At 45.6% G+C, this 27,530-nt stretch overlaps 1 protein-coding gene across 1 annotated transcript; it reads right to left on the bottom strand.

The window, feature by feature from the left end:
- Window positions 1–2,044: 2,044 nt before the first annotated feature.
- Window positions 2,045–23,787, bottom strand: LOC125339737 (testis development related protein). The gene is made up of 3 exons (XM_048331003.1): window positions 23,586–23,787; window positions 5,861–5,964; window positions 2,045–4,195 (listed from the first exon to the last, which is right to left on the bottom strand). Exons 1-3 carry the CDS (start codon window positions 23,715–23,717, stop codon window positions 3,838–3,840), a joined length of 594 nt encoding a protein of 197 aa, XP_048186960.1. The 5' UTR covers window positions 23,718–23,787; the 3' UTR covers window positions 2,045–3,837.
- Window positions 23,788–27,530: the final 3,743 nt, after the last annotated feature.

Genomic DNA, 27,530 nt, shown 5'->3' on the forward strand with positions numbered 1-27,530 from the left:
TTAACCAGCAAATTGCTACACAGGAGGTACAGCTTAAAGGCTCTGAACTCAAGCAACAGCACCACCGCCCCAACAAAACTAACAATGGAGTAAAAAATATACGACGGTATGTTCTGGTTTCATGTTTCTCAGCTGAGGCTGAGGCTGAGGCTGAGGCTGAGGCTGAGGGAAACAACCTTCTTGCAGACTGAAGTTTGCAAAAACAGAGCCAGACCCAGGTATCTAGTGCATCCAGCCACCCACTCTGATAGCTAAGCTCTGGGGAGAAGTAGGCATGGCAGCAGTGATCCCTTGACCACAGCTCAGGAAGCAGCTTGAATAGGCAAAAGACACATGGGGACAACCTGAGGTGGAACCGTTTATTTATGAAAATGTAAATATATTCTCTGCATCTTAAAATGAGATTTACAAGGTCAGGAAAGTGCTACTAGCAAAGAGTGATAAGTTATTGAAAGCAGATGTCAGTAATCACACAAACTGGTAAAAAGACAGACACAGGGGCTGGGGATATAGCCTAGTGGCAAGAGTGCCTGCCTCGGATACACGAGGCCCTAGGTTCGATTCCCCAGCACCACATATACAGAAAACGGCCAGAAGCGGCGCTGTGGCTCAAGTGGCAGAGTGTTAGCCTTGAGCGGGAAGAAGCCAGGGACAGTGCTCAGGCCCTGAGTCCAAGGCCCAGGACTGGCCAAAAAAAAGACAGACACAGTACTTCCATCTTTTAATCCTCAAGTTTAAGAAGGAACCTGTCCCTCCTGAAGCCATCTGCATTCCTATGAGGACACAGAACATAGTGCACGATGCAGCCACAGAAACCCCATGTTCTCACCACTCATTCCAGCCACATCCAATAACTGTATGTGAACACAGTAAACTCACTTTGCTATCCTTTCAGAAAATTTCCCTTGGAAGCAAACCAATAAATATTTACACTAAAAACTAGTCATTTTAATCAAAACAGAAGAGTCAATTTTTCAGTAATATTGGTAGATGAAAAAAAATCCGATTTGCCATGCAGATCTTCTGGTTCTATTTTCTGGATTTGTGGGGGAAGGGGGAGGCTGGTCTTAGGGCTTGAATTCAGAGCCTGCTGCACACTGTCCTTCAATTTTGTTTTGTTTTCCCCCTCAAGTCTAGTACTCTACCACTTGAGCCACAGTGCCACTTCTTGGTGGCTAATTGGAGTTAAGAGTCACAGAAAGCCAGGCACTGGTGGCTCATGCCTGTGATCCTAGCTACCTCAGAAGGCTGAGCAACCTGAGAATCAAAGTTTAAGCCAGCCCAGGTAGAAAAGTCTATGATATTCTTATCTCCAATAAACTACTCAGAAAAAGCTAGAAATGGTTCTATAGCTCCAGTGGTAGAGTGCTAGCCCTCAGTTCAAGCCCCAGGACCAGCAAGAAAAAAAAAGGAGAAGAGGAAGAGGAGGAGGAGGAGGAAAGAAAGGAAAGAGAGGAAGGAAGGGAGGGAGGGAGGGAGGGAGGGAGGGAGGGAGGGGAAGGAAGGGAGGGAGGGAGGGAGGGAGGGAGGGAGGGAGGGAGGGAGGAAGGAAGGAAGGAAGGAAGGAAGGAAGGAACGAAGGAAGGAAGGAAGGAAGGAAGGAAAGAAGGAAAAGAAAGGAAAGAAAGAAACAAAGAAACGAAAGAAAGAAAGAAAGGAAGGAAGGAAGGAAGGAAGGAAGGAAGGAAGGAAGGAAGGAAGGAAGGAAGGAAGGAAGAAGGAAAGAGGGCTGGGAATATGGCCTAGTGGCAAGAGTGCTTGCCTCGTATACATGAAGCCCTGGGTTCGATTCCCCAGCACCACATATATGGAAAATGGCCAGAAGTGGCACTGTGGCTCAAGTGGCAGAGTGCTAGCCTTGAGCACAGAGAGGCCAGGGACAGTGCTCAGGCCCTGAGTCCAAGCCCAGGACAGGCCAAAAAACAAACAAACAAACAAAGAGAGTCTCAGAGACTTTCCTGCCTGGTCTGGCTTCAAACCATAGTCCTTAGAGCTCAGCCTTCTGATTAGCTAGGATTACAGACGTGAACCACCAGCACCCAGCCAGTTTGCTTTTGAGGGAACAGAGTGAGGACCTCTGCCATGGCACATGACGGCTGCACCTTGGTTGTTAGCACAGCACGCATAGGCACTCGGAACAGGCACAGCAAACAGTGGCCCCTGGTTCCCAGAGCTCCATCCACAGATGCACATGTAACCCTCCCCACCCTCCCCCTGTCTCGGCACCTTCATAGTAATGGCAGAGTGGACACCCCACTCCTGCTGGGAGATAGCATTGCCTCTTCTAGGAAGACTAAGGCCTGCAACCATGTATTCGATGTTTGCCTGAGGGTATATAGGACTCCCTGACTCAGTTACTGTGCCACCAATTACAAAAGAAAATCCACACAATTTCACAACTCCAAGCTCTAAAAAAATTTTTATTTGAACACCATTAAAAGCATGTCCCCCTCTCAACACTCAGTTCATGAACTGTTTGTTCTATTTTTAAAAGACAATGGATGCATTGAAGGACAGATAGATGGACAAAAGGAAAGGTGGATGGGTGGGCACATGGGTGGATGGATAAACAGATGGATACAGAGCTATGGATGACAAGTGAATTTGTCTGCTGCTCTGTTCTAGATATGTTTTGACCCACTATGTTGCATGTTTTACCCCCAGTAGAACCTCAGGGTTGGGGGAAACACAGAAAAGGGCACAGTGAACACACTGGAGAAGTCAAGGACAGGAGAGGTTTGCTTCTAGTTCCCCTGGGAGAGGGAATGCACAGCATCATCGGAGGCTTTTGTTTTTAAACAAAACAAAAATAATATGCCTCTTCTGTCAAGCCACCCTTACCAAAGAAGTATTTGCACCACCTGCCACTAAGCACCACCCTTCATTGGGCCTGACACACGGTATCACAATGCCAAGGATCTTTCTAGAGAAACAGGACAAGCAAGAGACAGTCAAGTAGACCTGAGTCCTGCCTGTGGGAGAAAAAGGACTTCTCACTAATCCAGCTTAAGGTCAATCACAAAATGGCATTTCACAGAGAAATTCTAAACACTTAGGAATAGAGGCACTTTAGTATTTTACATAGTTTTAACCCTGCAATGAATAAGCTAGTGGTGTCTTTAAATTTTTTAAATTATCAAGTAACTAAGATTTATCCTCATTTCATAGCATCTCTTTATAACATGTAAACTAAAGTAAGAGAGCAAATTGTTGGAAGAAAATAAAGGTCAGTGTCTAAAAGTTCAAGAAAGCAAAACTAAATCCCCACTAGAACCTTGCTACCACCACCAGGGCACAGGAGAAGTGGCTCCTCAGCAGCCCAGGACCAGGCCATGACGAGGGCCTGTTGCTGTACTGCACACAACCTTTGCTGCCCAGCATTTAATTGGTTTACATGTTCTCTCATAGGAAGAGTTTAACTTCTGGATTACACAGAATGAATGTGGCCTTGGAAAATCGTCTTATGCTCTGGCAACAGGAGAGGACTCCTCTGCCACCTCATTTGCAAGTCAAGCAGCATCTGTGTCACATGCAGGGAGAAGGCCATAGGTCCAAGGCCAGCTTCACTTTCTGGAGACACCAAGTCGTTTCTCTATTTCACTCGACAGCATAAAAGACACATATGCCCTGTTTCAGCAGATATGGACAGGACCAAGGTAAGGCAACCAAAGGCCACCAGGAGCCACAGCACATGTGGTTTCCAGTGTGACTCACAGGCACTCAGTGGGCTTCTGGAATGCAGGAAGGCTGGATAACTTAATGGTATGCTAGCAGAGGGCCATCAGGCCCAGCAAACCCTAAACTAAAGGCGAGACAAGAGTAACATGGCTCCTCCGCTCACTCCATGTCCTCCACCGTGTCCGTCAGTTGGCCCTTACTGTGCCGCCGAATGCTGACCAATTTCCCTGCCGACCGGAGACTCCAGCGGGAGCTGCTGGCTGAGCTGGACAGGCTGGTGTACTTGCTAGAGGCCTTGGTGTCACCCTCCCAGCCAGGCCAGGGTGAGTAGCTACTCCCCAAGTCAGGGTGAGCAGCATCCACATCAGCCACCACATCTTCAGAACCAAGTTGGGGGGGCTCCCAACCTTCCATCTCATCTGGTTTTCGAGACTGGTTGTTCTGTTTTAAAACCAAACTGTCCCAAAATCCAGACTTCTTTTCTGCCTTCAACTCTTCTTTTAGTCGTAAGTTAGTTCTGTAGGAAGTGAAAGAGTTTACTGCTGGTCATACTGTGATCTCATGAATGTGTCGATTTTATAAAGCTCTTTCCTACAACTTTTCATTGCTTAAAAACTAACATAAGCCTCTATGTACGTTTTCAATAAATGTTACAATTATTAGGAAAATAAGGAAAAATTAGCTACTACACTCAACTGCTTCACAATCCCACTCCCTATAAGCACAGGTCAGGTCTCAGGAGTTGACTACTTGTGGCCACAGGAAGGATGGCACCCACTGGTACTCAAGCAAACCGGACATGCATGGTTTTATTTTTCTATGCAGTATAAGCACATTTGTAATTGTGTCATGAATTCCAGTGCCCATTAATGTGTGGAAACTGACCATGATTGTGACTTTCAGGAGGCTGTGAAAATGTCATCAGTTTGTTTAGATACATCCATAAGTATAAATTAATACAGATATGAAAGGAGGGAAGGAAGGGAACATGATATGTAAACCTGGGATCTAGATTATATAATAAATGGAGGGACATTCACCAGGTAGCTTTTCTGTTGGATTACTTCTATATTAAGCTACTCTCAAGTATTTAGTAGTTAATTTGCTTTACAAATATAAGAATCTAGAATACTTCCTTTAAAAAGGAAATGACCAGAAAACATGCATGAGCCAGTGACCTATGCTAACTTCCCATGAACGTCACCCAGGATTTTGTTTGGGACACTGGGGTCTGGCTGACGACTGCTAGGTCACTCAGGAGCTGCAAAGACCACTTAAACCATCCTCCCAGACCAAGAGTGAAGACGAAGCCACAGGTCCCCACAGAACAGCACAGCACAGACATGTCACCACCAAGTCCACCTGAAAATAGTAGCAGGCAAGCAGGAAGAGTATAGTTCTAAATGCACATGTCAGTTTAGATCTATTTAATTTTAAAATATTTTAGTTTTCCAATAAATCCTTAGCAATTTTATTCTGTTCTTCTTGTTTTAGATGATGTAGACCAACCCTTGGGCTTCTCACATGATAGGCAATGGATGTTGTTGTACTTAGTGCACCCCTGGCCTTAATCCTTATCTTTAGCAATGCTTTATTTTGCTATGTTTTATATGTTTCTTTCTTTCTTTCTTTCTTTATTTTTTTTTGGCCAGTCCTGGGGCTTGGACTCAGGGCCTGAGCACTGTCCCTGGCTTCTTTTTGCTCAAGGCTAGCACCCTGCCACTTGAGCCACAGCGCCACTTCTGGCCATTTTCTGTATATGTGGTGCTGGGGAATCGAACCCAGGGCCTCATGTATATGAGGCAGGCACTCTTGCCACTAGGCCATATCCCCAGCCCCTATACGTTTCTTTAAATTTTTGAGCATGATAGACTGGTTTAAGGCTAAGAAGTTCAATGTACAATTTCAAGTTCTTTTTTACTTTTCTGTAGCATTAAAAAATGTATGTCACTTACATAGCCTTTCACCAAAAGTATGTTTTATTTTCTCTTGTCTCCAGGGCATCTCAGATATGTACTCACAGGGGAAGGAAACATGAGTAGTCACGTCTCACAGGCCCACTAAGCTCTGGAGCAGCAGAGGCCACTTTAGGGCAACAGGCTACCCTGCAGTTACCCTTCCAACATCCTCCACCACAGCTTCCTCTCCACTCCCCTCTTGAGACAGATGGCTTGTGACTTACACTTTGGATTTGGGAGATTTGCATCTCTCGAGCAGATGTTGTTCGTCGTCTTTACTAAACAGAGAAGTTACTTCTTTCCAGCCTCGGAAACCTGCTCCCTGAACCTAATGAAAGGTTAGAAGAAATGTCAAACTGGCATAATGAATCTACAGATTTACTACTCCACTTAATGATGAGGATGATAATTTGAGAGAGTCACTGTCAGGTGACTGTGCCTGAGTATGGACAGACTAGAGCACTGGCACATACCTCGATGGTGGAGTTTGTGACATATCCAAGCTAAGTGGTGAGCATGACAGAATGCCTACCTGGGTCTGGGTACACTGGTGTAAGCACAACACAGCACATTCATGAGCCAATGTTACAGTCACAATCACCACTATTACTATGTGCTAAACTTGGATAATGGAAACAGTGCCTCGGACCTGCCCGTACCAGACCACCACAGACAGGTGAGTAACACAATGTACCATGAGGTTGCCATGACGACAAGGCAGCAGCTGAAGGGAATTTTTCAGCTCCATTTCACTGACCAAGATGGCTTGGTATGGCACAGCACTGAGCTATTCATGCTCTTCACATCTGCACACAACCCCATCATAATCACCCATGCCTGCTGCTGAGGAATCACAGTCAGTCATCATGCTTTGCTGACAAAAAGTTGCAAAAAAAAAAATAAATAAAGGTTTCGATCTGATGAAGCTTCTGACACGAGTAGAAATCCATCTCTGACACATGGGATCCCAACCCCAGAGAAGGAAGCCACATCAGAGACATGGCTTCTTCCATCCAGAAGAGTATTCTCAGCACCACAGTGCAGCTTAGACTCAGCACTGCAGAGGCTGTAAACTTGGCCCTGACCTCCACAAGAACCAGGTTTTCAAAAGAATGTTGATGCTGACCACATGATTTAATTGATGTTTCATTTGAGACTTCACAATATTCTACAATTAATAGCACATGAGATTTGTTAAATATAGAAACAGGAGGAAACGGCCAAAGAAACAAACTGCTGGAAGTAGCTTTGTGACACCCACCCACCATCCTTGCTCGGTTGGTTTGGAACAGGGAACTATCATGGACAGCTATCTTAAAAGTATGTTGCAAAGTAAAAAAGAAATACAGAAGAAAACAGTTCTGAATATTAAATATCAAGACAGCAACGACATTGGATCCAATATGAAGCCCAGTGACAGGTCAAAGATATTCTTGAGAGAGAGCCAGAACGACAGGCCCCAAATTTCCCTCCTCAGGCAAGAGCCCTATCCACACATCTGGACAGAGGTATGTCCTCCAACAGGCTAGCCCTTCTCAAACCTGCTGGCATTAGGATCACAGACATTACAGCCATGCCAAAGACATCAGGGTACCAGACGGCACAGGAATTACTGCCCATCTGCCACACAGGTGCTGCAGGGAGCCCAAGTCAAGTAAGTGCATGTCTAACATATCAGTTGCTCTACGAGGACCTAACCAGTGATGCGAGTCTACGAAATGGTAGTGTAGATATCATACTTCTCCGTGGAAGGTTCTTTCTGAAGTCTCTGGTATTCTCCAGGTCCGGGGCATGTGACAGGCAGCAGCATCTCCATCCAACCACACTGGGCCAGCACCGCTGCTGGAGACCAGAGGTCTGCTCCCACTCCTGCCTTCTCCATCCAGTTGTATCCAACACTTGACCTTAAGGAAGGTCAAGTGGGAATTACCATAAGGAAATCTCTATTGGGAATTTTTCAGCATCTCATACAGACTCCCACAAGGTCTGGGAGACTTGGTTCCTCTCTCATCCCAAGCCCTTCTTCAGCAAGCAAATGCTCCTCCCACCAAGTTGGTTTGCATATCTCGTGTGAAATCAAATCTGCTTAGCTAGAAGGATTTCAGAGTTCATTAAATTTACATTCTGCTAGGTTTCGGTAACAGGAGGAACAGACCTCAGGCAATGAGGCCTGATGAATGCCCACAACCTACCTAGGAGCTAGGGCCTTGCCATGGGCACAGCCCCAGTGAGCATGAGGGTGGACCACTAATCTCTGACAGTGTTTCTAGGGGACAGTTGATTCTGAGACCCAAGCTCTCTTCTCCTTGAGTCTATCTACTAAAAACAGCTTAATTTTCTTCAAACCCCCAGGAACTGAGACACTGAGGGTACTCAAAAAACAAGGAGTGAATTCAGCCATAGATCCTAATGAGGACTAATTCTAAAAATAACCAAATCACAAAAAATCACAAAATCACCAAAGTACCACCAGCAGCCCTTTTGGTCCTGTTTTCTGACCCTCTGCAAGCACCCATGTGCTACCATATGAACTTAGAACACACAGTCTGAACCCTGTACATCCATATCAATGTTTCTGTGAGACGCAATAGCTTCACTTCCTCCCTCCTAACAAGTTCACAGCTGAGCTATGCCTGTACCTGGTCTTCTGGTGGTGTGGAAAGTTCAGGATGCATCTCAGAGCTTTAACAAGCTGCACTCCACTCTCCAGCCTTTATGGGACACTTCCATTTACAGAACTGTGTACCCTTTGCCCACTGCTGGAAGCAAGGCAACTCCTTCCCACCCACCTTGCCTTAATCTCCCCACAACTTGGCCCATAGCTCAGGGTCTCTAAATGATTCCCCAGCCAACATCATGTCCTGCAAGTTTGGGAATCTCCCTCATGGCAGCACAACCACGGGCTGTCCCTACAGCCCTATCAGAGCTGCAAGGAGCCAAGACCCCACTCAGCAGGCAGGTGCTGGGTCTGCCATGATGCTCCCTCAGAAATAAAAAGGTGAAAGGGGTTCTGGGTTATACTTTCTGCCACCCTCACCACCACCCTCAGTACAGGCTGACAGCCCAGTGCAGCCTGGTCAGCAGCAAGGAATGACAGTAGATGAGTGCCTCATGCCAGACCCTTCTCCTTCATATGCCCTCCCCCATGCCTTCCCCAGGCACACCTGGCAGATGTGGCTGAGCAGGAAGCAGATCCTGACAGTCCAGAGGTGTAGTGTACCCAAGGCAGGCAAGCCTTGGAGGGGTCACACCATGACTCATCCACATGTCTCTTCTTCTGGGGGCTCTGTTCTACAGATGTGCTTTAGGGAAAGTACATAAAACTCAAACACCATCCCGGGAGCACAGCAAAAACATCTGAAAAGTAGAAAGTGGTGCCAAATAAAGATAGCAATGGTGTGCGCCCCAAGGGGATAGGCCACAGAAGTGAGAAAATAAGTCCAGCACGGATGACATAAAACTGCTTTTCTGGTAACTCTTCAGTTGCAAAAAGGGCTTTGTGCTCTATATAGAAAGCCAGGTGCCAGGGGCTCATGCCTATAATCCTAGCTATGTAGGAGACCAGGATCTGAGGACTGAGCTTCAAAACCAGCCCAGGCAAAAAGGTCCAGAAGACTTACCTCCAATTAACCAGCAAAGAGCTGGAAGGGGAGGTAGGGCTTATGTGGCTAAATGTCAGTCTTGAGTTAAGAAGCCAAAGTGAGAGTGAAAGGCCCTAGAACTGAAACAAAAAGGAAGAGACACCGATGACATGCTGGGAAGGAAGCTAGGACCATACACAGCTCTGTAGATTGTTGGAGAGGTGGCACCAAGTGTCTGGTCTCATGTATACCCTTGCCTCACACACCCCATGTATACCCTAACTGCACACACTCCATGTACTCACTGTACACTCTTCATGTACACCCTCACCTCACACACCCCACATACACACCATACATAGCCCATGTATATCCTCGCTGTACACACCCCACGTATACCCTCTCCTCAATACCCCATTATACACACCTTACATATTTACACACCCTACATATACCCTCACTGGATGCACCCATGCACGCCCTCCCTGTACACCACCCCCACATACACTCACCATACATACCCCATGTACACTCTCGCTGCACACACCATATGCACACTGCACTGTACACACACACCCATATACACCCCACATACACTCTAACCATACACACACCTTGTATATCCATACCTCACACCCCCTACATATACCCTCACTGTACCTACTACCCACCACATATTAGTCACTTGGTCACTGTCACATGTCAGATTGACTGTCATGGTGTGATACTGCTCACCATCCAGTAACCTTTATTTTACTTAATAACAACCCCAAAGTACAAGTACCTTTTTATTTCTAAGGGAGCATCATGACAGACCCAGCACCTGCCTGCTGAGTGGAGTCTTGGCTCCTTGCAGCTCTGATAGGGCTGTAGGGACAGCACATGGTTATGCTGCCTTGAGGGAGATGAAAATTTATTACGTATGACTGTTGTTGTTTATCTCTTTTCTGATTTGCACTGTTTCTGTCATTGGTGTGTATGTACGAAAAAAGTGTGTGTAGGGTTTGGTGCTATCTATTTTTGAGGCATCCACTATGGATATTAGGGGATGAGTAAATAAAGGTTAAGAAGATGAAGGGACAATGAATGTATGCCCACTATCACTGCCAGTGTCCCATTCTTTAGCATGGACATGTTGCTGTGAGCCTGTCACTGCCAGTGTGCAGTTCTTCACATGGACAGGAGTGTCACTGAGAGCCTGTCACTGCCAGCACCCCATTTTTTAGCACGGACATGTCGCCGTGAGCCTGTCACTGCCAGAGTCCGGTTCTTCACATGGACATGAGTGTCACTGAGAGCCTGTCACTGCCAGAGTCCCATTCTTTAGCATGGACGTGAGTGTCGCTGTGAGCCTGTCACTGCCAGAGTCCAGTTCTTCACATGGACATGTCACTGAGAGCCTGTCACTGCCAGCGTGTTGTTCTTTAATATGGACATGAGTGTCACTGTGAGCCCATCACTGCTAGGCAACACCCAGGCCACAGGTAAGATGTACTGTGCTGCTGAGTAGTAGCCACACTGCATTTGAAAATGGTACAAAGAAAGGCAGGGAAGTATCTGTCCAAAAGCTCTGATAACCTTTCCTTTAATCTCTGGAGTTATTGAGAAACTGGTTATTGTGGAGAGATTTGGGCATCTAGGTCAACTGTGAAGCCAAATCCAAAGCACTTGTATAAGACTGACGTATCAAACTACTGAGAAATTGCTCATGAGACTTGTTCAGCTTGTTCACACACAAGTATAAAGGATGGCAGAGTAGTGTGTCCTACAACTGACCTCACAGAGCAAGGCTTGAAGGCAGAGCTGGACCCACACAGGAGTAACTGCCGCCTCCAGCTCCTGTCCACCAATAGGAACCATTGGAGACCCTGACACACACCACAATGTGTCCAAGATCAATTAATTTCTCTCTCCCTCTCCTCACCTCTCTACCTCTCACACATACAAGCACACAACCAACTATCACTGGACTACAAATCACATATACCCTCCATGTCCCGCATCTTACACATACACATCACTACTCAGGGACACACACACAAACACACACACACACACACACACACACACAGAGAGAGAGCAACCAGTTGAAAACCTTAGAAAAACACGGGGTTGTAGGTCCTGATGTGAAACCATGGAAAGACACATGATGTCCAACAGCCCTGGTGCCTAACAGTTCACACATGGTCCTATGTGTGCACAATGGGTCACATGTGTAGTTTCATCTGACACCTCCCATGTCCACAGTATCTATGGAAGGTAAGTAAGAGACTGCCTTACAGAGAAGATCTGAAGAACTTGGGAGTCAGAGGCAAGACCCACATTGTAATGCTCATGTGTGTGCACATCAAGCACAGCAGTAGCTACAGTGCTCTTACACAAGGCCTCCCAACAGCAGAAAGAGATGGCAGATGCTTTCTCAGTCCTCCTGACAGAAAAGAAAGATCATTTCCAGTGGTAGCCTTGGCTCAGGAACATCCACATCCCAATGTCAAAAGTGCCCAGAATACCTTCACCACCACATCACCAGGCACTCCTCCCTCAGCCACTCTGGAACTGCCAGTCTATCCTGAAATGATTCTGCACCTCAGGAAGGTCCTGGTGGGGATAAACACCCATAGCAGTGTGGAGAGAGGTAGATCTTGCTCATACAGAGGCAGAGGGAGGCCAGAGGACATGAGAAGGTGGGATATCACTGAACAGACATAAGTGGATCAGAATAGGACTACAGACAGTAATTGCAAGAGGGAAGAGCATAAGCAAAGAAGACCACAGCAGATCTCAGGGAAGAGACATGGCCCCAGCCTATCAGTCCAACAAGAAGGACAAGAATGGCTGGGGGCTAAAGACAGATGTGGAGTGTGCACAGAGGCATCGCCAAGACAGAACAAAAGGTTCTCCAAGACCCACACTGCCTTTGTGCTAGGGAAGGCAGGGGACAGGTAGAGGGGAGCCCCAAGGAGAGGAATACGAGGTGTCAGTGGATATCCCCTTGAAATGGAGCATGGCACTGGTGAAAATGAGTGTCTGGAATTCTGTTCTACAGGAAAGTGTAAAGGGAAAAATGCCAACAAAATGGGAACCATGTTTTTCCAGTTCCACCTCTGTAGAAAGTAGATCAATCTCTAATCCACAGAAAGCACTTGTCCAGAACCTCCATGTAGGAGTAGGCTACACATGGCAGAGACTGCAAAGAGATTTCCTTCTGTAGAATTATTAAACAGCAGTGCGCATGCAGAGTCCTTGTTCTGTGCATGCGGAATCTGGGGCTGCAGAGTCCAGCACTGTGTATGTGGTGTCTAGGTCTGCAGAGTCCAGCACTGTGTATGTGGTGTCTAGGTCTGCAGAGTCCAGCACTGTGCTCATGGTGTCCAGGTCTGCAGAGGTCACCACTGTGCTCATGGTGTCTTGGTCTGCAGAGGCCAGCACTGTGCTCATGGTGTCTAGGTCTTTAGAGTCCAGCACTGTGTACACGGTGTCCAGGTCTGCAGAGTCCAGCACTGTGCTCATGGTGTCTAGGTCTGCAGAGGCCAGCACTGTGCACACAGTGTCCAGATCCACAGAGACCAGCACTGTGCACATGGTGTCCAGATCCACAGAGGCCAGCACTGTGCTCATGGTGTCTAGGTCTGCAGAGGCCAGCACTGTGCACACGGAGCCTAGGGCTGCAGAGGCCAGCAACTGTGCACATGGCATCCGGGTCTGTAGAGTCTAATGCCATGCACAACATCCACTTCCTGTCCCCCTCCAGTTATGTGTGCAGCACTAACATATCCAACAGCCTATTTTTATAGTACCTAGCAAACATGGACAACATAGATCTATCAAGACTTCTTCCCTGAAGGTTCTGCTGTACAGAAAGTTTCCCCTACCATGTAGAAGCTGGCTGTCAGGGTCCCAGTTTTGTCACTAATGAGGTATACAGCCCCACCCTGCAGACCTGCTACATGACCCCTCATAGGTGTCTGCTCTCCCAAGACTCCTGTAACATATGGAGAAGGCTCCACTTCCTCCTTCATGCACATAGGTCCATGTGTACACTGAGATGATATTTTCTTCTTTTCCTTTATTTTTCTCTTGTTTAACAGGAATGCAGAAGCAAGATTTAGTGCATGAATTATGAAACAAGGGTGGGGGTGGGGGTAGGTAGGCACAGGAAGGGCAAGGGTCCCTAACAACTTAACTCAGCATACAAGATCCATAAGGGATCCGTTTACATGTTGTCCAGAGGAGCCTCTGGCTCTGCCACAGACCCTGCATCAGCACGCATCATTCCACCACCTAAACAACCTGTGGACCATGTCCTCAAGGCACCAAGAGAAGCCATTGATGCAGATGGACTGCCAGCTCACAGTCCGATTTAACTGACTTCTTCATTGCTATAACTTATCTCAAAGCAGTCAATGGACACTCCATTCACAAACAGCGACAAGACAATCACTAGGATAGGCAGACTTAGTTCTCTGCTTACATACCTGTTGGACTCAGACCCAACCAAGCCACAGCGTTTGAAAGTTCTCCTCTAAGTCATTTCCCATATTACAGAGCTCTGCCTTATGTCCTCTTGAAGTAAATGTATTTGAAAACTAAATGGCCAAATGCTATTAATAATGGCAATTATTTACGTGGAGTAGTGAGGAAAACTTATTTCACATATCTATTTTGTGTGTGTGTGTTTGGGGGAGGGGTGTAATGAGGCTTGAACTCAGGTTCTCTTGCTCTTGTTTGGCTTTGTGCTTTGCCAATTGAGCTACACCTCCACTTCTGGCTTTTTACAGGTTAACTGGAGATAGGAGTGTCATAAACTTTTCTTTGCTCAGTCTCCTGAATTTGCAGGTGTGAGCCACCAGTAATGGACAACATACCAATTTTTTAAACAAAACATTTTACTGAAATAAAAATTGACCTTGAGTTGTATTATGCTTTCTTAAAAACAAAAATTAACCTTTGTGTAGGTGCCTCCAGTGGCTCATGTCTTCAATCCTAGCTACTCAAGAGGCTGAGTGAGATCTTCTGAGGATCACCATTCCAAAACAGCTGAGGCAGGAAAGTCTGTGAGAGTCTTATATCTAAGTGATTATCAAAAAAGCCAGAATCACAGTTGGGGCTCAAGTGGTAGAGTGCTAGTCTTGAGCAAAAAAGCTCGGGGACAGCGCTCAGGGCTGAGTTCAAGCCCCAGTACTAGCACCAAGAACAACAAAAAACAGACAAAGAAAAATAACTCTTCATAATTAATGACTTAATACTCAATTTATGCAACCAATACATATTATAGACCCTCACATAATCTTGAATGCCTGGTGAAAACAAACATATTAATTAATTTGGACTTACTAATACAAATCTAAAACCATAGACTGCCTGCCAACTTAGCAAATGGATGTACACACCTGAAACAGCAGTACAGACATCTTTGTACAAATATTCTTTTGTTCAACAGGCAACTGAGACGGATTAATTGCAATAAGTACAATACCTACTCTGCATAGACCACACATAATACAGTCATGGAGCATTAAGTCCACTTTAATAGCCAGTTCATTATGCTGGCCCTCATGTAACGCTAGGCTGGAGAGGTTCTCCACAAGAATGTTTCCTTAAACTACTTAAAATAGTGACAATGCTTAAAATGCCTCTTATTTAAAAAAACAAAAAACAACAACTAGGAAAAGCAATCTCACTAAAGAGACCTACTCTATTACTTTTGCCAATCAAAATCTAAAGTACCCTCAGAATGAGCTGAAGTTAAGTTCTTAGAATTCCTTGATAGGAAATTTTACCCTTGAATTTTGTTGCTCTGTATGCTAAAAAATAAGTTGGGAGATGCTCCTAAGACCATGAGTCCATCTACTGCTTCCATTTCCGGGCCCTACCCATTCTTGTTGTGGGTCTCTGTCTTTCCTAGGCCATACCCACACTTCTTGTTAAGGGTTTCTGTCCTACGTAGGCTCTCGCCCTTCCTTCATTTTAAGGAGAAAAAAGTCATTGTTGCATATGTCTCTGTAGTTCCCAGCTGCCCTTTTGTGCATGTGTGGCATTCTTGGGGATTGAACTTGGGGTTTGGGCACTGTCTCTGATCTATTTTGCTCAAGGCTAGTGCTCTACCACTTGAGCCATAGCTCCACTTCCTGCAGCTGCCCTTTTGTAAGAAACAATTTTCACAGATAAAACAGTATTTTAAAAAACAAAAAACAAACACACTAGATGTAGGGGACAAGGTGAACCTAAATATCCAAAACCATCCACCTCCCCTGCTACATAGCATCTCTTCAATCACAGCCAAGGAATGGACAAACTACTACAAACCTACATGGTCAATAGTCAAGCCTTCACGAAGCTGTACTCAATGAATAGCCTCAGACCCAAACTCAAATTCTAGGTCTATGGACTTGGAGAAGGAGCAATGGCTGGAGGCAATCACAAGACATGTAGCCAGGACTCTCCTCTCTCCCTCCATGTTTGTTCCCTCCTCACACAAGTATCGGGTTCCCAGCTTTTCCACTCCCCTATGAGGCAGAAGGAGCAGATTCAGGCCAGAACTCAAGTAACTACTACTCCATATCTCCCCTAGTTGGTTGGGAAGGAAATGAAAATTGCTCTACAACACAATGATTTTTTTTTTTATATAATGGAGGGGTGGAGGGAGACCCAGAGCCAAAGACTTAGAACTTTGGCAACTTTTAGAAGCTTACGGAAGAAAGAAGCATACCTTGATGCCAGTCTAGTCACTTTCTTAATTATATGGGGACCCTTTGAAGACAGATGATAAAGGGGCACCAACATTCTCAGCAGCAACACAAGCTTCTCTCTCTCTCTCTCTCTCTCTCTCTCTCTCTCTCTCTCTCTCTCTGCAGCCTGAACCTGTGGTTCCCAGCTATTCTAACAACTGCAAAGGCCTTGTGACTGCCCCCTTAAAGTGATGTAGTGAAGAGATGAACAACAGCCTTGAGCAAAAAGCACTGAGAGAGACTGGGGCCCTGAGTTCAAGCACCATTTTACACATGCACACACACACACACACACACATACACACACACACAGTGAATGAAGCATCTTCAGGCCAACCTTATCAATTGTTCTCTTCTCTCCCAAGGCTAGCAAGACCAACTGCTTGGCAGGCACTGTGCAAGAGACAGGGCCTCCTGGCCACCAAAAACACAATGTTCGCTGGAACTGTACCACAGGCAAAAAAAAAAAAAAAGTAAAAATAAATAATAGCCCTCTATTGAATTTGATCCTTATATTTTGGGGGAGTCTACTTGTTATACAAATTATCGTCATGCCACCACATGAAACACAAACTCTAGGAAAAGACAGCCACATTTGATTGTAGGCAGGTTGGGCCAGGACTTGAGTGTCACCCAACTCTGTGAGTCCCAGGACTAGAGCAGAGCATCTGGATGAAAAAGAGGCACCACAGTGCACTGAGGCACAGAAGGCATGGGAAGAGGCACTGATGGCCACAGCCCCCATTGCCTGTCCCCCCTGGCCAATACAAGGCCAGCACTTCAGGCTCACTAACTTTCAGTGGTTACAAACAACATATGATAAACAAAAAGCATTATAGAAATAGGCCTGGCTGATGTCAGTAAAAGATAAAACCAAAGAGGAAAAAGGATCCAGTTTCCTGGGCTTAAAATAATAAATTGAAACTGCTGGAAGGTGATGGGTTAGAGGAAGCAAAAAGAGTACGTGGTATCTCAAAGGCAGAAGCAGAGAACAGGAGCATGGGACTCATGCAGGACAGCAGCTAAAGGGTATTAAAGGGTTAGAAAAGTACAGACAGAGGGAAAAGGCCATGAGCTCTCACCAGTAAACCCCTTCAAGAGCATCCTGGAGCCCAGAGCTACTGGCAGACCACAGCTCCTGATCCCCAAGGCCCAAGTCCTGCCATCCTGACACTCCTGGGCAGAGTGCTGCACTCAGCAGAGCCAACAAACAAGGCAGCCTCAGCTTCACACTATGCTCTTTAACCCATGGTTTCCTGTACTTCTCTGGTTTTAGCACATTTGTCTAAACATTACATTGAGGGCTTTCCTTAACAGAGTAAACCACACATTGGTTATTCCAAGCAGCAGTTCAAACACTTGGCCTCAGCAGAGCCTTCTCCTGCATATGATATATGATTACTTCATTTTCTTTGTTGTTTCCACATGAGTGGAACTGCACCACTCATGTTCAAAGACCATGCCCTACAGCCATGGGTAAGGGTTGTCCAACAACTCTACATAAGACAACACCTCTATGTGACAGGAACTGGCCCCTCACCAACACAGCTCTACCAAAAAGGAACAAGCCCCTCACCAACACATCTCTACCTGACAGGAACAGACCCCTCACCAACACATCTCCACTCGACAGGCACAGGCCCCTCACCAACACAGCTCTACCTGACAGGAACAGACCCCTCCCTCACCAACACAGCTCTACCTGACAGGAACAGACCCCTCCCTCACCAACACAGCTCTACCCGACAGGAACAGGCCCCTCCCTCACCAACACATCTCCACTCGACAGGCACAAGCCCCTCTCCAACACAGCTCTACCTGACAGGAACAGACCCCTCCCTCACCAACACAGCTTTACCTGACAGGAACAGACCCCTCACCAACACATCTCCACTCGACAGGCACAGGCCCCTCACCAACACAGCTCTACCTGACAGGAACAGACCCCTCCCTCACCAACACAGCTCTACCCGACAGGAACAGGCCCCTCCCTCACCAACACAGCTCCACTTGACAGGCACAAGCCCCTCTCCAACACAGCTCTACCCGACAGGAACAGGGCCCATCCTACATCCCAACATGCAAAGGACAGAGACAATCCTCAGTACAACTCTATAGGAACAGGAACAGACTTTATCCCCAACACAGTTATACACACGTGTGTATGCATGCACACATACACATACACACACAAACACAAACACACCAGAGGAAGACAGGGTGTTACCCTGGGCATTCCCACCATCCCTGAATGAACCTCCAGTGCCAACTAAGTGGTCCATTTCCTACCCAGCACAGTTGGCCTCCATGTTCCCAAAGCACTACTTTCTCCACTGACTCCCTTCTCAATAACAGTCCCAAGAGCCAGCTTACCTTCTTATCTGCTCCTCATCCAATATAAGTAAGAAGGGAAGGGTTGGGAGTGGCATAATGCTTTATTCTCATTATGCTCTAGTGCTAGCCATTCACTAACTCATTCACTAACTTTCATTGAATCATTTACCTCCCACACTAATATCAGTCAATATAGTCATTAATGCAAATTAAGCACAATAAAAATTTCAAATATACTGGGGCTGATAGTTCAACAGAGAACACTTAGCTAGCATGCAAAAGACTCTGGGCTCACTTCCCAGCAACACACATAAAAAACTATATCATGATGATTGTTACATTAGATGCTGTACCCAAAACATAGCTTTACCAGTGCTTTTTTTTTTTTTTTGGGGGGGGGCAGTCCTGGAGCTTGAACTCAGGGCCTGGGAAAATCTCTGAGCTTCTTTTGCTCAAGGCTAACACTCTACCACTTGAGTCACAATGCCACTTCTGGTTTCTTCCCTGTGTATGTAGTACTGAGGAATGGAACCCAGGGCTTCATGCATGCTAGGCAAGCACTCTAACACTAAGCCACATTCCCAGCTCCCTACCAGCTTTTGTAAGTCAATATTTGTTGAAGCCCTGTTTTTTTTTTTAATATGAAAAAAAGAATGTTGGAAAATGAAGATAAAGATTCAGAAATGTATAAACTGTAAGAAAAACTGATGCAGCAAGGAAATTCAAGAAAAAGTATATTCAAATTTCTGTCTGTAGCTATATAACTTCATAGTTATTTACTCTCTCTGCCTTTCTCTGTTGTACAATACATTTGATTTTCACTATATGAGGTAGTAGTTTTATTGCACAAAGTTTCCAATAGCCCTCATTGGAATCTAAACCATTGTACGACACCTCCTAGCTCTTCTTTTTTTTTTTTAAACATGCCTGGACAGTATGTCTGGACCTTCAAATTTTCCTTATAGTTAAAAAAATTACCTTTAAATAGTTATACAAAGGAGGTGCCACTCAACAAAGTACTTTATGAATACAGTGTGCCTCGATCAATTTCACCTCTTTCAACATGAAATCTTATTTAAAAACAAAACAAAACAAAAATTCACCAAGGTTGTTTCTAAAGCTATCAGTTTAAAGCTTACTAAATCCTGACATAGAGCTTAGAGGCAAGGGTGAGAAACAAACTGTGCCAAAGTGGGGTGAATCTGCAGCTCTTTCTCCATTATATACATAAAACACCAAGAAAGGGAGATTTCTGTTTTTATTGGTTGTTATTTTTTAATGGCTCAGTAATCCTTATTAAATACACTTTGACATATCCATTTAATAACATTAAATCCACATTTTTTTCAGCTGGTGACATCCAAGTGAGAAGTATTCCATGAGATAAGTGTCTAAGGGAATAATCTGAGGTACAGAGAGCTATCCCCAATGAGAAAGCAAATGTACTATGGACACACACACACACACACTCAATAATGCACTTCTTGGAATTGAGGAATGAAACTATAATCTAACATTTAACATCTAGTCATATTTTACCATAAGCATTAGAAGCTGAATTTGTTTTTCAGTACTGGGGATTGAACTCAGTTTTCTACTAGCCAGGCAAAGTGTTCTAACACTTGAACCATGTCCCCAGCCCTTTGTTTATGCAATAGAGATCTCCCTGACTGCTGACTTTCCTCCATCACTCTCTAAGCTGGAATTGCTACTTATATGTCACTAGGTCCCATAACAACTTAATTTTGTAAATTAAGTGTTAAACTCATTAAAACTTGTCTGGGCCTTCAAATGTTAAACAATTGCAACAAGTTGTTCTCCTTATAAATCTCATTGTTAGCCTGGCCCTGGTGGTTCACACCTATGATACTAGCCATTCAGGAGGCTGAAATCTGAGAACCAACATTCAAAGCCTGTCCCAGCCTGGGCAGACAAATCCAAAGACTCTTTTCTCCAATAAACCAGCAAATGACTGGAAGTTGGACGTGGCTCAAGTGGTAGAGGACCAGCCTTGAGCAGAAAAAGCCAAGTGAGAGTGTGAGGCCCTGAGTTCAAGCCTAGTACTAGCACAAAATAAATAATTAAAATAAACTTGTTATATTTTAATATAAAATAATATATTTGTACCCCAAAGGGCAACTGAGTAAAAAGCAGCATAAAGACATTTACCTCTCATTTGTCTAAAACTATTTTGGAAACAGTTAAGTGTCCTTTAGTTCTGAGTGCCTCACATTTCAAACTAATTAGAAGCTAATGTTAAACTAGTTCTTTAAAAATTTTGAAAGGAGATCATAGCTGAATGAACTGATGGTAAAGAAGAGGGCAGGATGGATATGAAGTACACTGCACAGTTTCTAGAATCAGCATGGCGCTCTCAGGCACCTTGCTGAGCACACTAAACCAACCCGCCAATTCTGCTTCAAGTAAGGAGAACAGAAAGACCAAAACTTAAAACAGATTTGAGAACTTCCTTCTAGTATGACAGAAAATCTAGCAGACTCATTCTGATCCCATACTGATTTCTACCTTTCTCAACTTTAAAATAAAATTTTGTAGCAGACTTGTCATGAAATTTAAAACTTAGTTCTAATAGAAGCAAATTTTGGGATAAAGATGGATGTGTCTTGTGAATTTTTTTTCTTTGCTTTGAGACAGCATCTCCTTACATCACACAGGCTGGCCTTGAACTTGCAGTTTTGCTGCCTCCATCTAGAAGCACCCCTTAGAGTATACAACCCACTAATTTTTATAGCAACATGTTTCAGCTCATTGTACTACAGAAATCCTTAGTAAAGTAACAAAAAAGTGAAAATCTCTACTAGAAAACCATATAGGAGAAAACCTACATGATCATAGGTATGGCAGTGAAACTTTAAATGTAATAAAACCAAAGGCATGATCTATGAAAGTAATTAATGTGTAAGCTGGGTATCTTTAAAATGAAAAACTTCTCTGTTGATGACACTGTCAAGAGAATTAGAACACAAGCCACAGGCTACTTGAGATGACACAGCACATTCTCACCATACGATTTAGTAGTCACATCCTTGCTATTTACCCAAATGAATTGAAAACGTATGCCTACACAGAAACCTGCACTGGATGTTTATAGCAGATTAACTTATAATTGTCAAAACTTAGATGTCCTCCAGAATTGAATGGATGAAGAGTGGTCCATCTAGACAATGGACTATTATTTACCCCTAAAAACAAACAAGCTACCAAATATGAAATGACATGAAGAATCTTAAAATCTATCATACTTGCTGAAAGAAGTCAATCTAAATGATTTGTCACATGCAAGTTCAGGTAGTAACTACATTTCACTGACTAAGATAAGCAACCCCAATTTCTGTGAGTTGGCAATGACCTTGAATTTACATAGTTTTGAACTATGTAAGTTGAACTATGACCTTGAACTTCACAGTTTTGCAAACACAAAACTGTGAAGATGGGAGTAAGATCAGTGAGGGGTGGATGCAGAGACTAGTAGGGCAGTGCAACTATGCTGTGTGATATTTAGTGGTGTGTAAAGGTCATTCTCCATTAGTCCTGCAGAAAGTACACCGCCACTAAGAGTGAAGTCTAATGTGGACTCTTAGGATATAAACATGTGGCTATGTAGGTACATCCTGTTCTGAAGTATCTTAACAACTGGGGAGACTAGAGGAAGCCAGGAGTATATGGGAGCTGCTTTTCACAGATCAGCTTATCTAAATCTGTGTACCTTCAAATATAATCTACTAAAATAACTTGGTTTTTTAGCTGGGTGCCAGTGGCTCACACCTATAGCCCTACGATATTCAGGAGGCGGCAGAGATGGGGAGGATCATGGCTCAAAGCCAGCCCAGATAGGAAAGTTGATGGGATTCTTATCTCCAAGTAACAACAAAAAAACTGGAAGTGAAGCAAGGGCTCAAGAGCACTAGCCTTGAGCAAAAAAGCTCAGGAACACTTCCCAGGCCCTGAATCCAAGCCCCAAGATCAGTACAAAAGAAAAAAAAATTAACTCACACACAGGTATAAAAAGTACAGATGACAATCTTGTAGATGAAAAATGAGAAGAAAAGCCATAACAAATGTGCCACCAATGCCCGAAGGTAGGTAGAGGTTGTGTGGTTATTCAATCTCCTGTTTATCTAATTTTCCCAGATGTTAGAAATTTTTCAAAATGAAAACTTAAAGGGAAAACGGGGATCTACTTAAAAAATTTAACAGTTCACCTGGAAACAATATTATGAATCAGCTTCTTCAGCTTAACTTTGTAACGATATGTAAATTCTTATGACTATAATAACTTAGTTTTGAGTAACTATAAAATTTTTGTGACTTTAAAAAAGTCACCACAAAAATCATTTAGTGGTAACTAAAGGCTATAACGAAGTAATTTCTCAAAGAAAAGTTCAGACAGTAACCTCATTTACATGATTAAGATAACCAACTCCACTTGCTAGGAGTCTAGAACGGCCCTGAACTCCAGTAAGGGAACTTCAGTCCCTAAGAGAAACTGCTTTGCTCCAAACGGTGAGGGAAGATCTCAGAACGAGTCCCAAGTCCTCAGAAGAAGGACAGAGCGAGCTCGCCGCTGGCTTCCACGATCGCTTTCCAAAGAGTTAACGCGGAAAGAAAGGTCTCGCTCCTCACTTTAAAAAACAAAAGAAGAAAGCTGAGTTTCTGACCTCAATTTCGCTGCACTTGAGAAGGCGCCCTGCCTTGGGGAAGGGAGGGGAAGGAGGGGGAGGGCTACGCAGGCATACAGGATCCACCTGGGATTCTTTTTAATTAAAAAATTCTAGACATTCCAAACATATCTCCACACTTGTCGGGCCCGGGCTTTCCCAGTTAAAGAGCGCTGCCTCCTTCCTCCAGAAAGTCAAACGCTTAGGAAAAGGAAATGCGTGTTGGGCGAGCACTCAGCCCGGTGAACGTTCCGCGGCGGTCACCGCAGCCTCGTCGGTGCCGGGCACCATGATTCAGGACTGCGCGGTCTTCGCCGGGAACCGAGCATCCGGCGCGGAGCGGCTGCCCGCGTCCCGGCAGGCCCAGGCCCACCGGGTCACCTTTGCAGACCAAGGGCGGCGCGGGCCTCGGTCGGGCGCCGGGTCCCTGGCCAGCGAGGGCCCCGCGCCCCGTCCTCAGGCCGCCGGAGGGCCCCGGAGGAAACCACCCCGCGCCCCGCCAGCGGCGGGTCCGGGGTTTGACTCTGCGCTCGGGATCTGACGGGCCGAACCGACCCCCGGCCGCCCGCCCTCCCGGCCGCCCGCACGGCCCGGCTCCCCGGCTGCCCCCTCGGCGCCCCGCCTCACCTGCGCGCCCGCTGCCCGCTCCTTCACCTGCTCCGGGGCGGCGGCAGTTGCGGGCGGCGGCGCCCCCCGCGGACCGTCTTCCTCCTCCGGGGGCTCGTCCAGAAGCACCCGGCTCCGGCTCAGCTTCCACATCGCGGCGGGTCGAAGGGGGACCGCGCGTCCTCCGGTCCACGCCGCTGACCACCGGCGGACGCGGGCCAGCGAGTCCTGCCAGACACCCGGGGGGGGGCGGGGACAGAGGCCTGCTCCTTCTTAACCCGGTCCCCCGCCTGGCCCCGCCCTCCCCTGGCCCCGCCCCCACTAGCCCCGCCCTCCCTGAGCTTGCTGCTCCTAACCTCCTCCTGCCTAGGCCTGCCCTCCACTCGCCCTCCCCTAGCCCCGCCCTCCACAGCCCCGTTCTCCCGCCTGGACCCGCCCACATCCTCCACGCCCCACCCACAGCCCCGCCCACACCCCCCCTGAGCTTTCCCCTCCATAACCCCGCCCTTCTCCCCTAGCCCCACCCCATCCCATATCCGCTACCATCCCGACTACACCCCTCCTATCCCCGCCCCAACCCCACCCTCCTACCTGAGCTTGCCCCTCCCTCTTGAAGCCCCTCTAGGAACCACGCCCTCCCAGGAGTTCCGCGCCTCTTGCCTCAACCCCCGCTTCCCAGGCCTGGCCCTCGCACCCTCATTTAGGGATCCCTCCAATCAGAAATATTTCTGCCCACGTTCCCATGATGACCCCTCACCCTGCCTGCCTCCGACACCTCGCTCTGGTCTGTGGATGTGGCTCTTCCGGGGTCACCAGGGCAGTGTTTTGGGGGAAGGCGTGTTGTGCTGGCCACTAGAGCCACAAGTCAGGTGGACATCAACACTGACTCTGAAAGGTCTGTACAATATTAGGAAACTGAGACACACAAGACGGGGCCTTAAGCCACTTGGCAGAAGGAGGCTAGAGCCCCGAGGAGGAGAGAACAAGGTCCCTGCCCAGTAGAGGTCACTTGCTGGTGCTAAGGCAAGGCTGCCCTGAGCCTGGATGGACAGATGATGGACGGTGATGTCCCATCAAAGGACAAAAGGGAAGTTCGTGGATATCCATCTCAGTGTCCTAGGCCTAAGAGAAAGGAGGTGGATCACAGTTGGCTAAACCTGTAGACCTACATGTGGCAATGGAGGTCAGTCCTGAACCTTGATGTTTGGTTTCCTGTAACTGTGGACCTTAAAGTTTCTGAGATTCTTTGAGGCCTTGCCAGCCTATCATAGACCATCTAGACAGGATGCACAGCTCCCTCCCCCTGCCTCCTCTTGCAGAATCTGGTGCCACTCAGCCTGAGGTAAGGCTCTGGATGGACCTAAGGGCTTTTCAATAATGGGTATGAGTCTGCCAATGTCACCAGTACCAGAAGCTTCACACATTCCAAAGGACAAAGGACTCAGGTCCAGTCTCAGAAAGGGGCCACTGGAAAATACCCAAAAGATGACAAGCTCACCTTAAATGGGAATTGCAAATTAGCTTTTCCCAGATATCTGCAAGCACAGTAAACATTGCCAAAGGCTGTACAAGTCCGGGCATTGCTAACTTTCACCTGCCACCAGGAGTTGTAGATGTGGTACAAACTTTTGTAAGGCGATTTATTAATCTTTTGTCAAAATTTCTATGTGCATACACTTGCCACCCAGCAAATTACCTTCTACAGAGATACTTGATATACTTCCTTACTGCTTACATTTTCACACCACATATCATTTAGAAAAAGATCAGAAACTGCAAAAGCTTTCTAAGCATTTTGACTCTACTTCTGTTTAAAATAATACTAAATAAAGCACACTTAGGGGTTTTCCAGAAGTGACCAGCCGCAAAACTCTTTTAATAAGGAGTCTTGAGTTATCTTTGAGGTCAAGTAGGTAATGACCTGGCCCAAGGCTTGGAGAGGATGGTCTCTGGAACCTGGGCACAAGATATGGGAAGAGGAGCTGGGAAAACAAATATAAATATCAGCAGGTAACCCACAGAACAGGCAGAGACAGCAACCCACCATTTCCTGAAAACGATCCTTCCTGAAAACAATCCGAATTCACTAAGCTCAACAGTATAAAGTCTAATTAAAGCACAGGATACATACTAAACACTGTCATCCAGTGCTGCTAAACTTAGGAATTTCTTCACATGCCATTTAAGAACACTCCAAGTTTACGTAGTGTATAGACACCTTTTCAAGCAAGTTCAGATAGGTCTGGCCTAGCTGGGGCAGCTTAGGGATTGTAGTCCACAATAAAAGGACAGCCACAGGGTGCTGATAAAATAAATACAGTGCAAGCACAAACAGGACACAAAACAAAGCCTGGGTCCAAACACAGCCCATTCAAAGATGCTGCAAGTAAAACATGGAAACTGGCCCAGAACATTCTGAAGAGCAATGTAGAGCCCCTTTCCTGGGCAAAGCAGCACAGAACTTTCTCTCCGTGCCACTCTTAGGCACTGTCAGAATCTGCACAGTCAGTAAACTAAGCAAATCTTGCAAATCTTGGCAAATGTGGAGAAAAACAAATCTTGGGAGACACAGAGGAAGGCTAGGCCTGCTACCTCAAAGAGCTAGATTCTAGAGTACCTTAAACACCAGTATGGTGTATTCTTCAGAGGAGGTTAGAACATAAACAGCATGAGGTGAAAGCCAGTAGCCTGCTTGCCTGATACAAAGATATAAGGAAGGACAGAAGGAGCTGGCAAGAAAGCTAAGATGGAATCCTATGAACAACTTCTCCCAGGTTTCACGAGTTTGATGTAGTTCATTTAGGCTCTTCTGTTTTACACGATTAAGTCATGTTATAGTTAAAGTTTATAAGAGGCATACTTTATCTAATTAAGTGGCATAAAAACACAAATCTGGGGCCTGAGAATGTGGCTTATCAGTAGAGTGCTTGCCTAGCATGCATGAAGCCCAGGGTTCTATTCCTCAGTACCACATACACAGAAAAGAAATCAGAAGTGGGGCTGTGGCTCAAGTAGTAGAGTGCTAGCCTTGAGCAAAAGGAAGCCAGGGACAGTGAGCACAAACCTTACCCATATAAACTCATTTCCGAATCCAGTCCTGGCCAAAGGAACTTTCCTTTCCTAAACCTTCAGAGGATGCTACTAATTTTAGGCTGAGCTTTACTTATTGGCTAATTTGGCCCTTGAAAATTTCACTGGGGCAGAAACATTACTCAATAAATGTTTCTCAACAATAATAAAATGTGTCATCTCTTTAAGAATTAAAAATTCAGAAGGCTCAACTTAGAGAAAACTTTAATGGCAAAATTAATTTTAAATGAGAGTAAGTTTTGGAGTTTCTAGATCTAAAGTTTCTGGATCCTTTCCTAAATGATATGTGGTATAAAAATATAAGCAGTAAGGGAGTATGTCAAGTAAACATTCGAGTGAGTTTCTAGCAACCAAAGCTCTTTCAACATGAAATGGTCTGTCTTTGGAACAGATTTCCATTCCTGGAGAGGAAGTCTGTGTCATGCTTCCTACTTCTGGCTCTTGTTATTCTAGCAACTTGGTCCTGCTAGACCTGGGGCACAATCCTGAACTCATGTGACCCAGGAGGGCAGGTGTCCCACAGGCATGAGCTCCCCTTTCATGTCCTCCCTCAAGTGAGGCTGATGCACAAGTGGTCTCCCCACTCATACGGTTCATTCATATTTCATGTTGAAAAGCAATAATGTGTGACATCTGGATGGAATGATATGTCAGCTTTAAGACCGATGCACTTAGTGACAAGACTTTATTCCCTGACAGTAAAATTTGTATTTAATATTCCCTCCCCCAAATTTGTCTCCATATTGCTCATTTGGTATAACCTTATATATGTTACATAGCTAGTATGCTTTATATAGCAATGTGCTCAAATGTGTTTTGAATTTTAAAGAAATTTGCTGCCCCATATAACAGAAATTGTATTTTGCAACACAAGAA

This window comes from Perognathus longimembris, chromosome 21 (assembly GCF_023159225.1).
Source record: "Perognathus longimembris pacificus isolate PPM17 chromosome 21, ASM2315922v1, whole genome shotgun sequence".
Lineage (NCBI taxonomy): Eukaryota > Metazoa > Chordata > Mammalia > Rodentia > Heteromyidae > Perognathus > Perognathus longimembris.

Excerpts from the sequence above, each read along its gene's own strand:
- LOC125339737 (XM_048331003.1), bottom strand. The coding sequence starts at position 23,717 with ATGTGGAAGCTGAGCCGGAGCCGGGTGCTTCTGGACGAGCCCCCGGAG. Across the intron at positions 5,965-23,585 it reads AGCGGGCAGCGGGCGCGCAG|GTTCAGGGAGCAGGTTTCCG; the intron begins GTGAGGCGGGGC and ends ACCTTTCATTAG. Across the intron at positions 4,196-5,860 it reads AAATCTCCCAAATCCAAAGT|AACTAACTTACGACTAAAAG; the intron begins GTAAGTCACAAG and ends CACTTCCTACAG.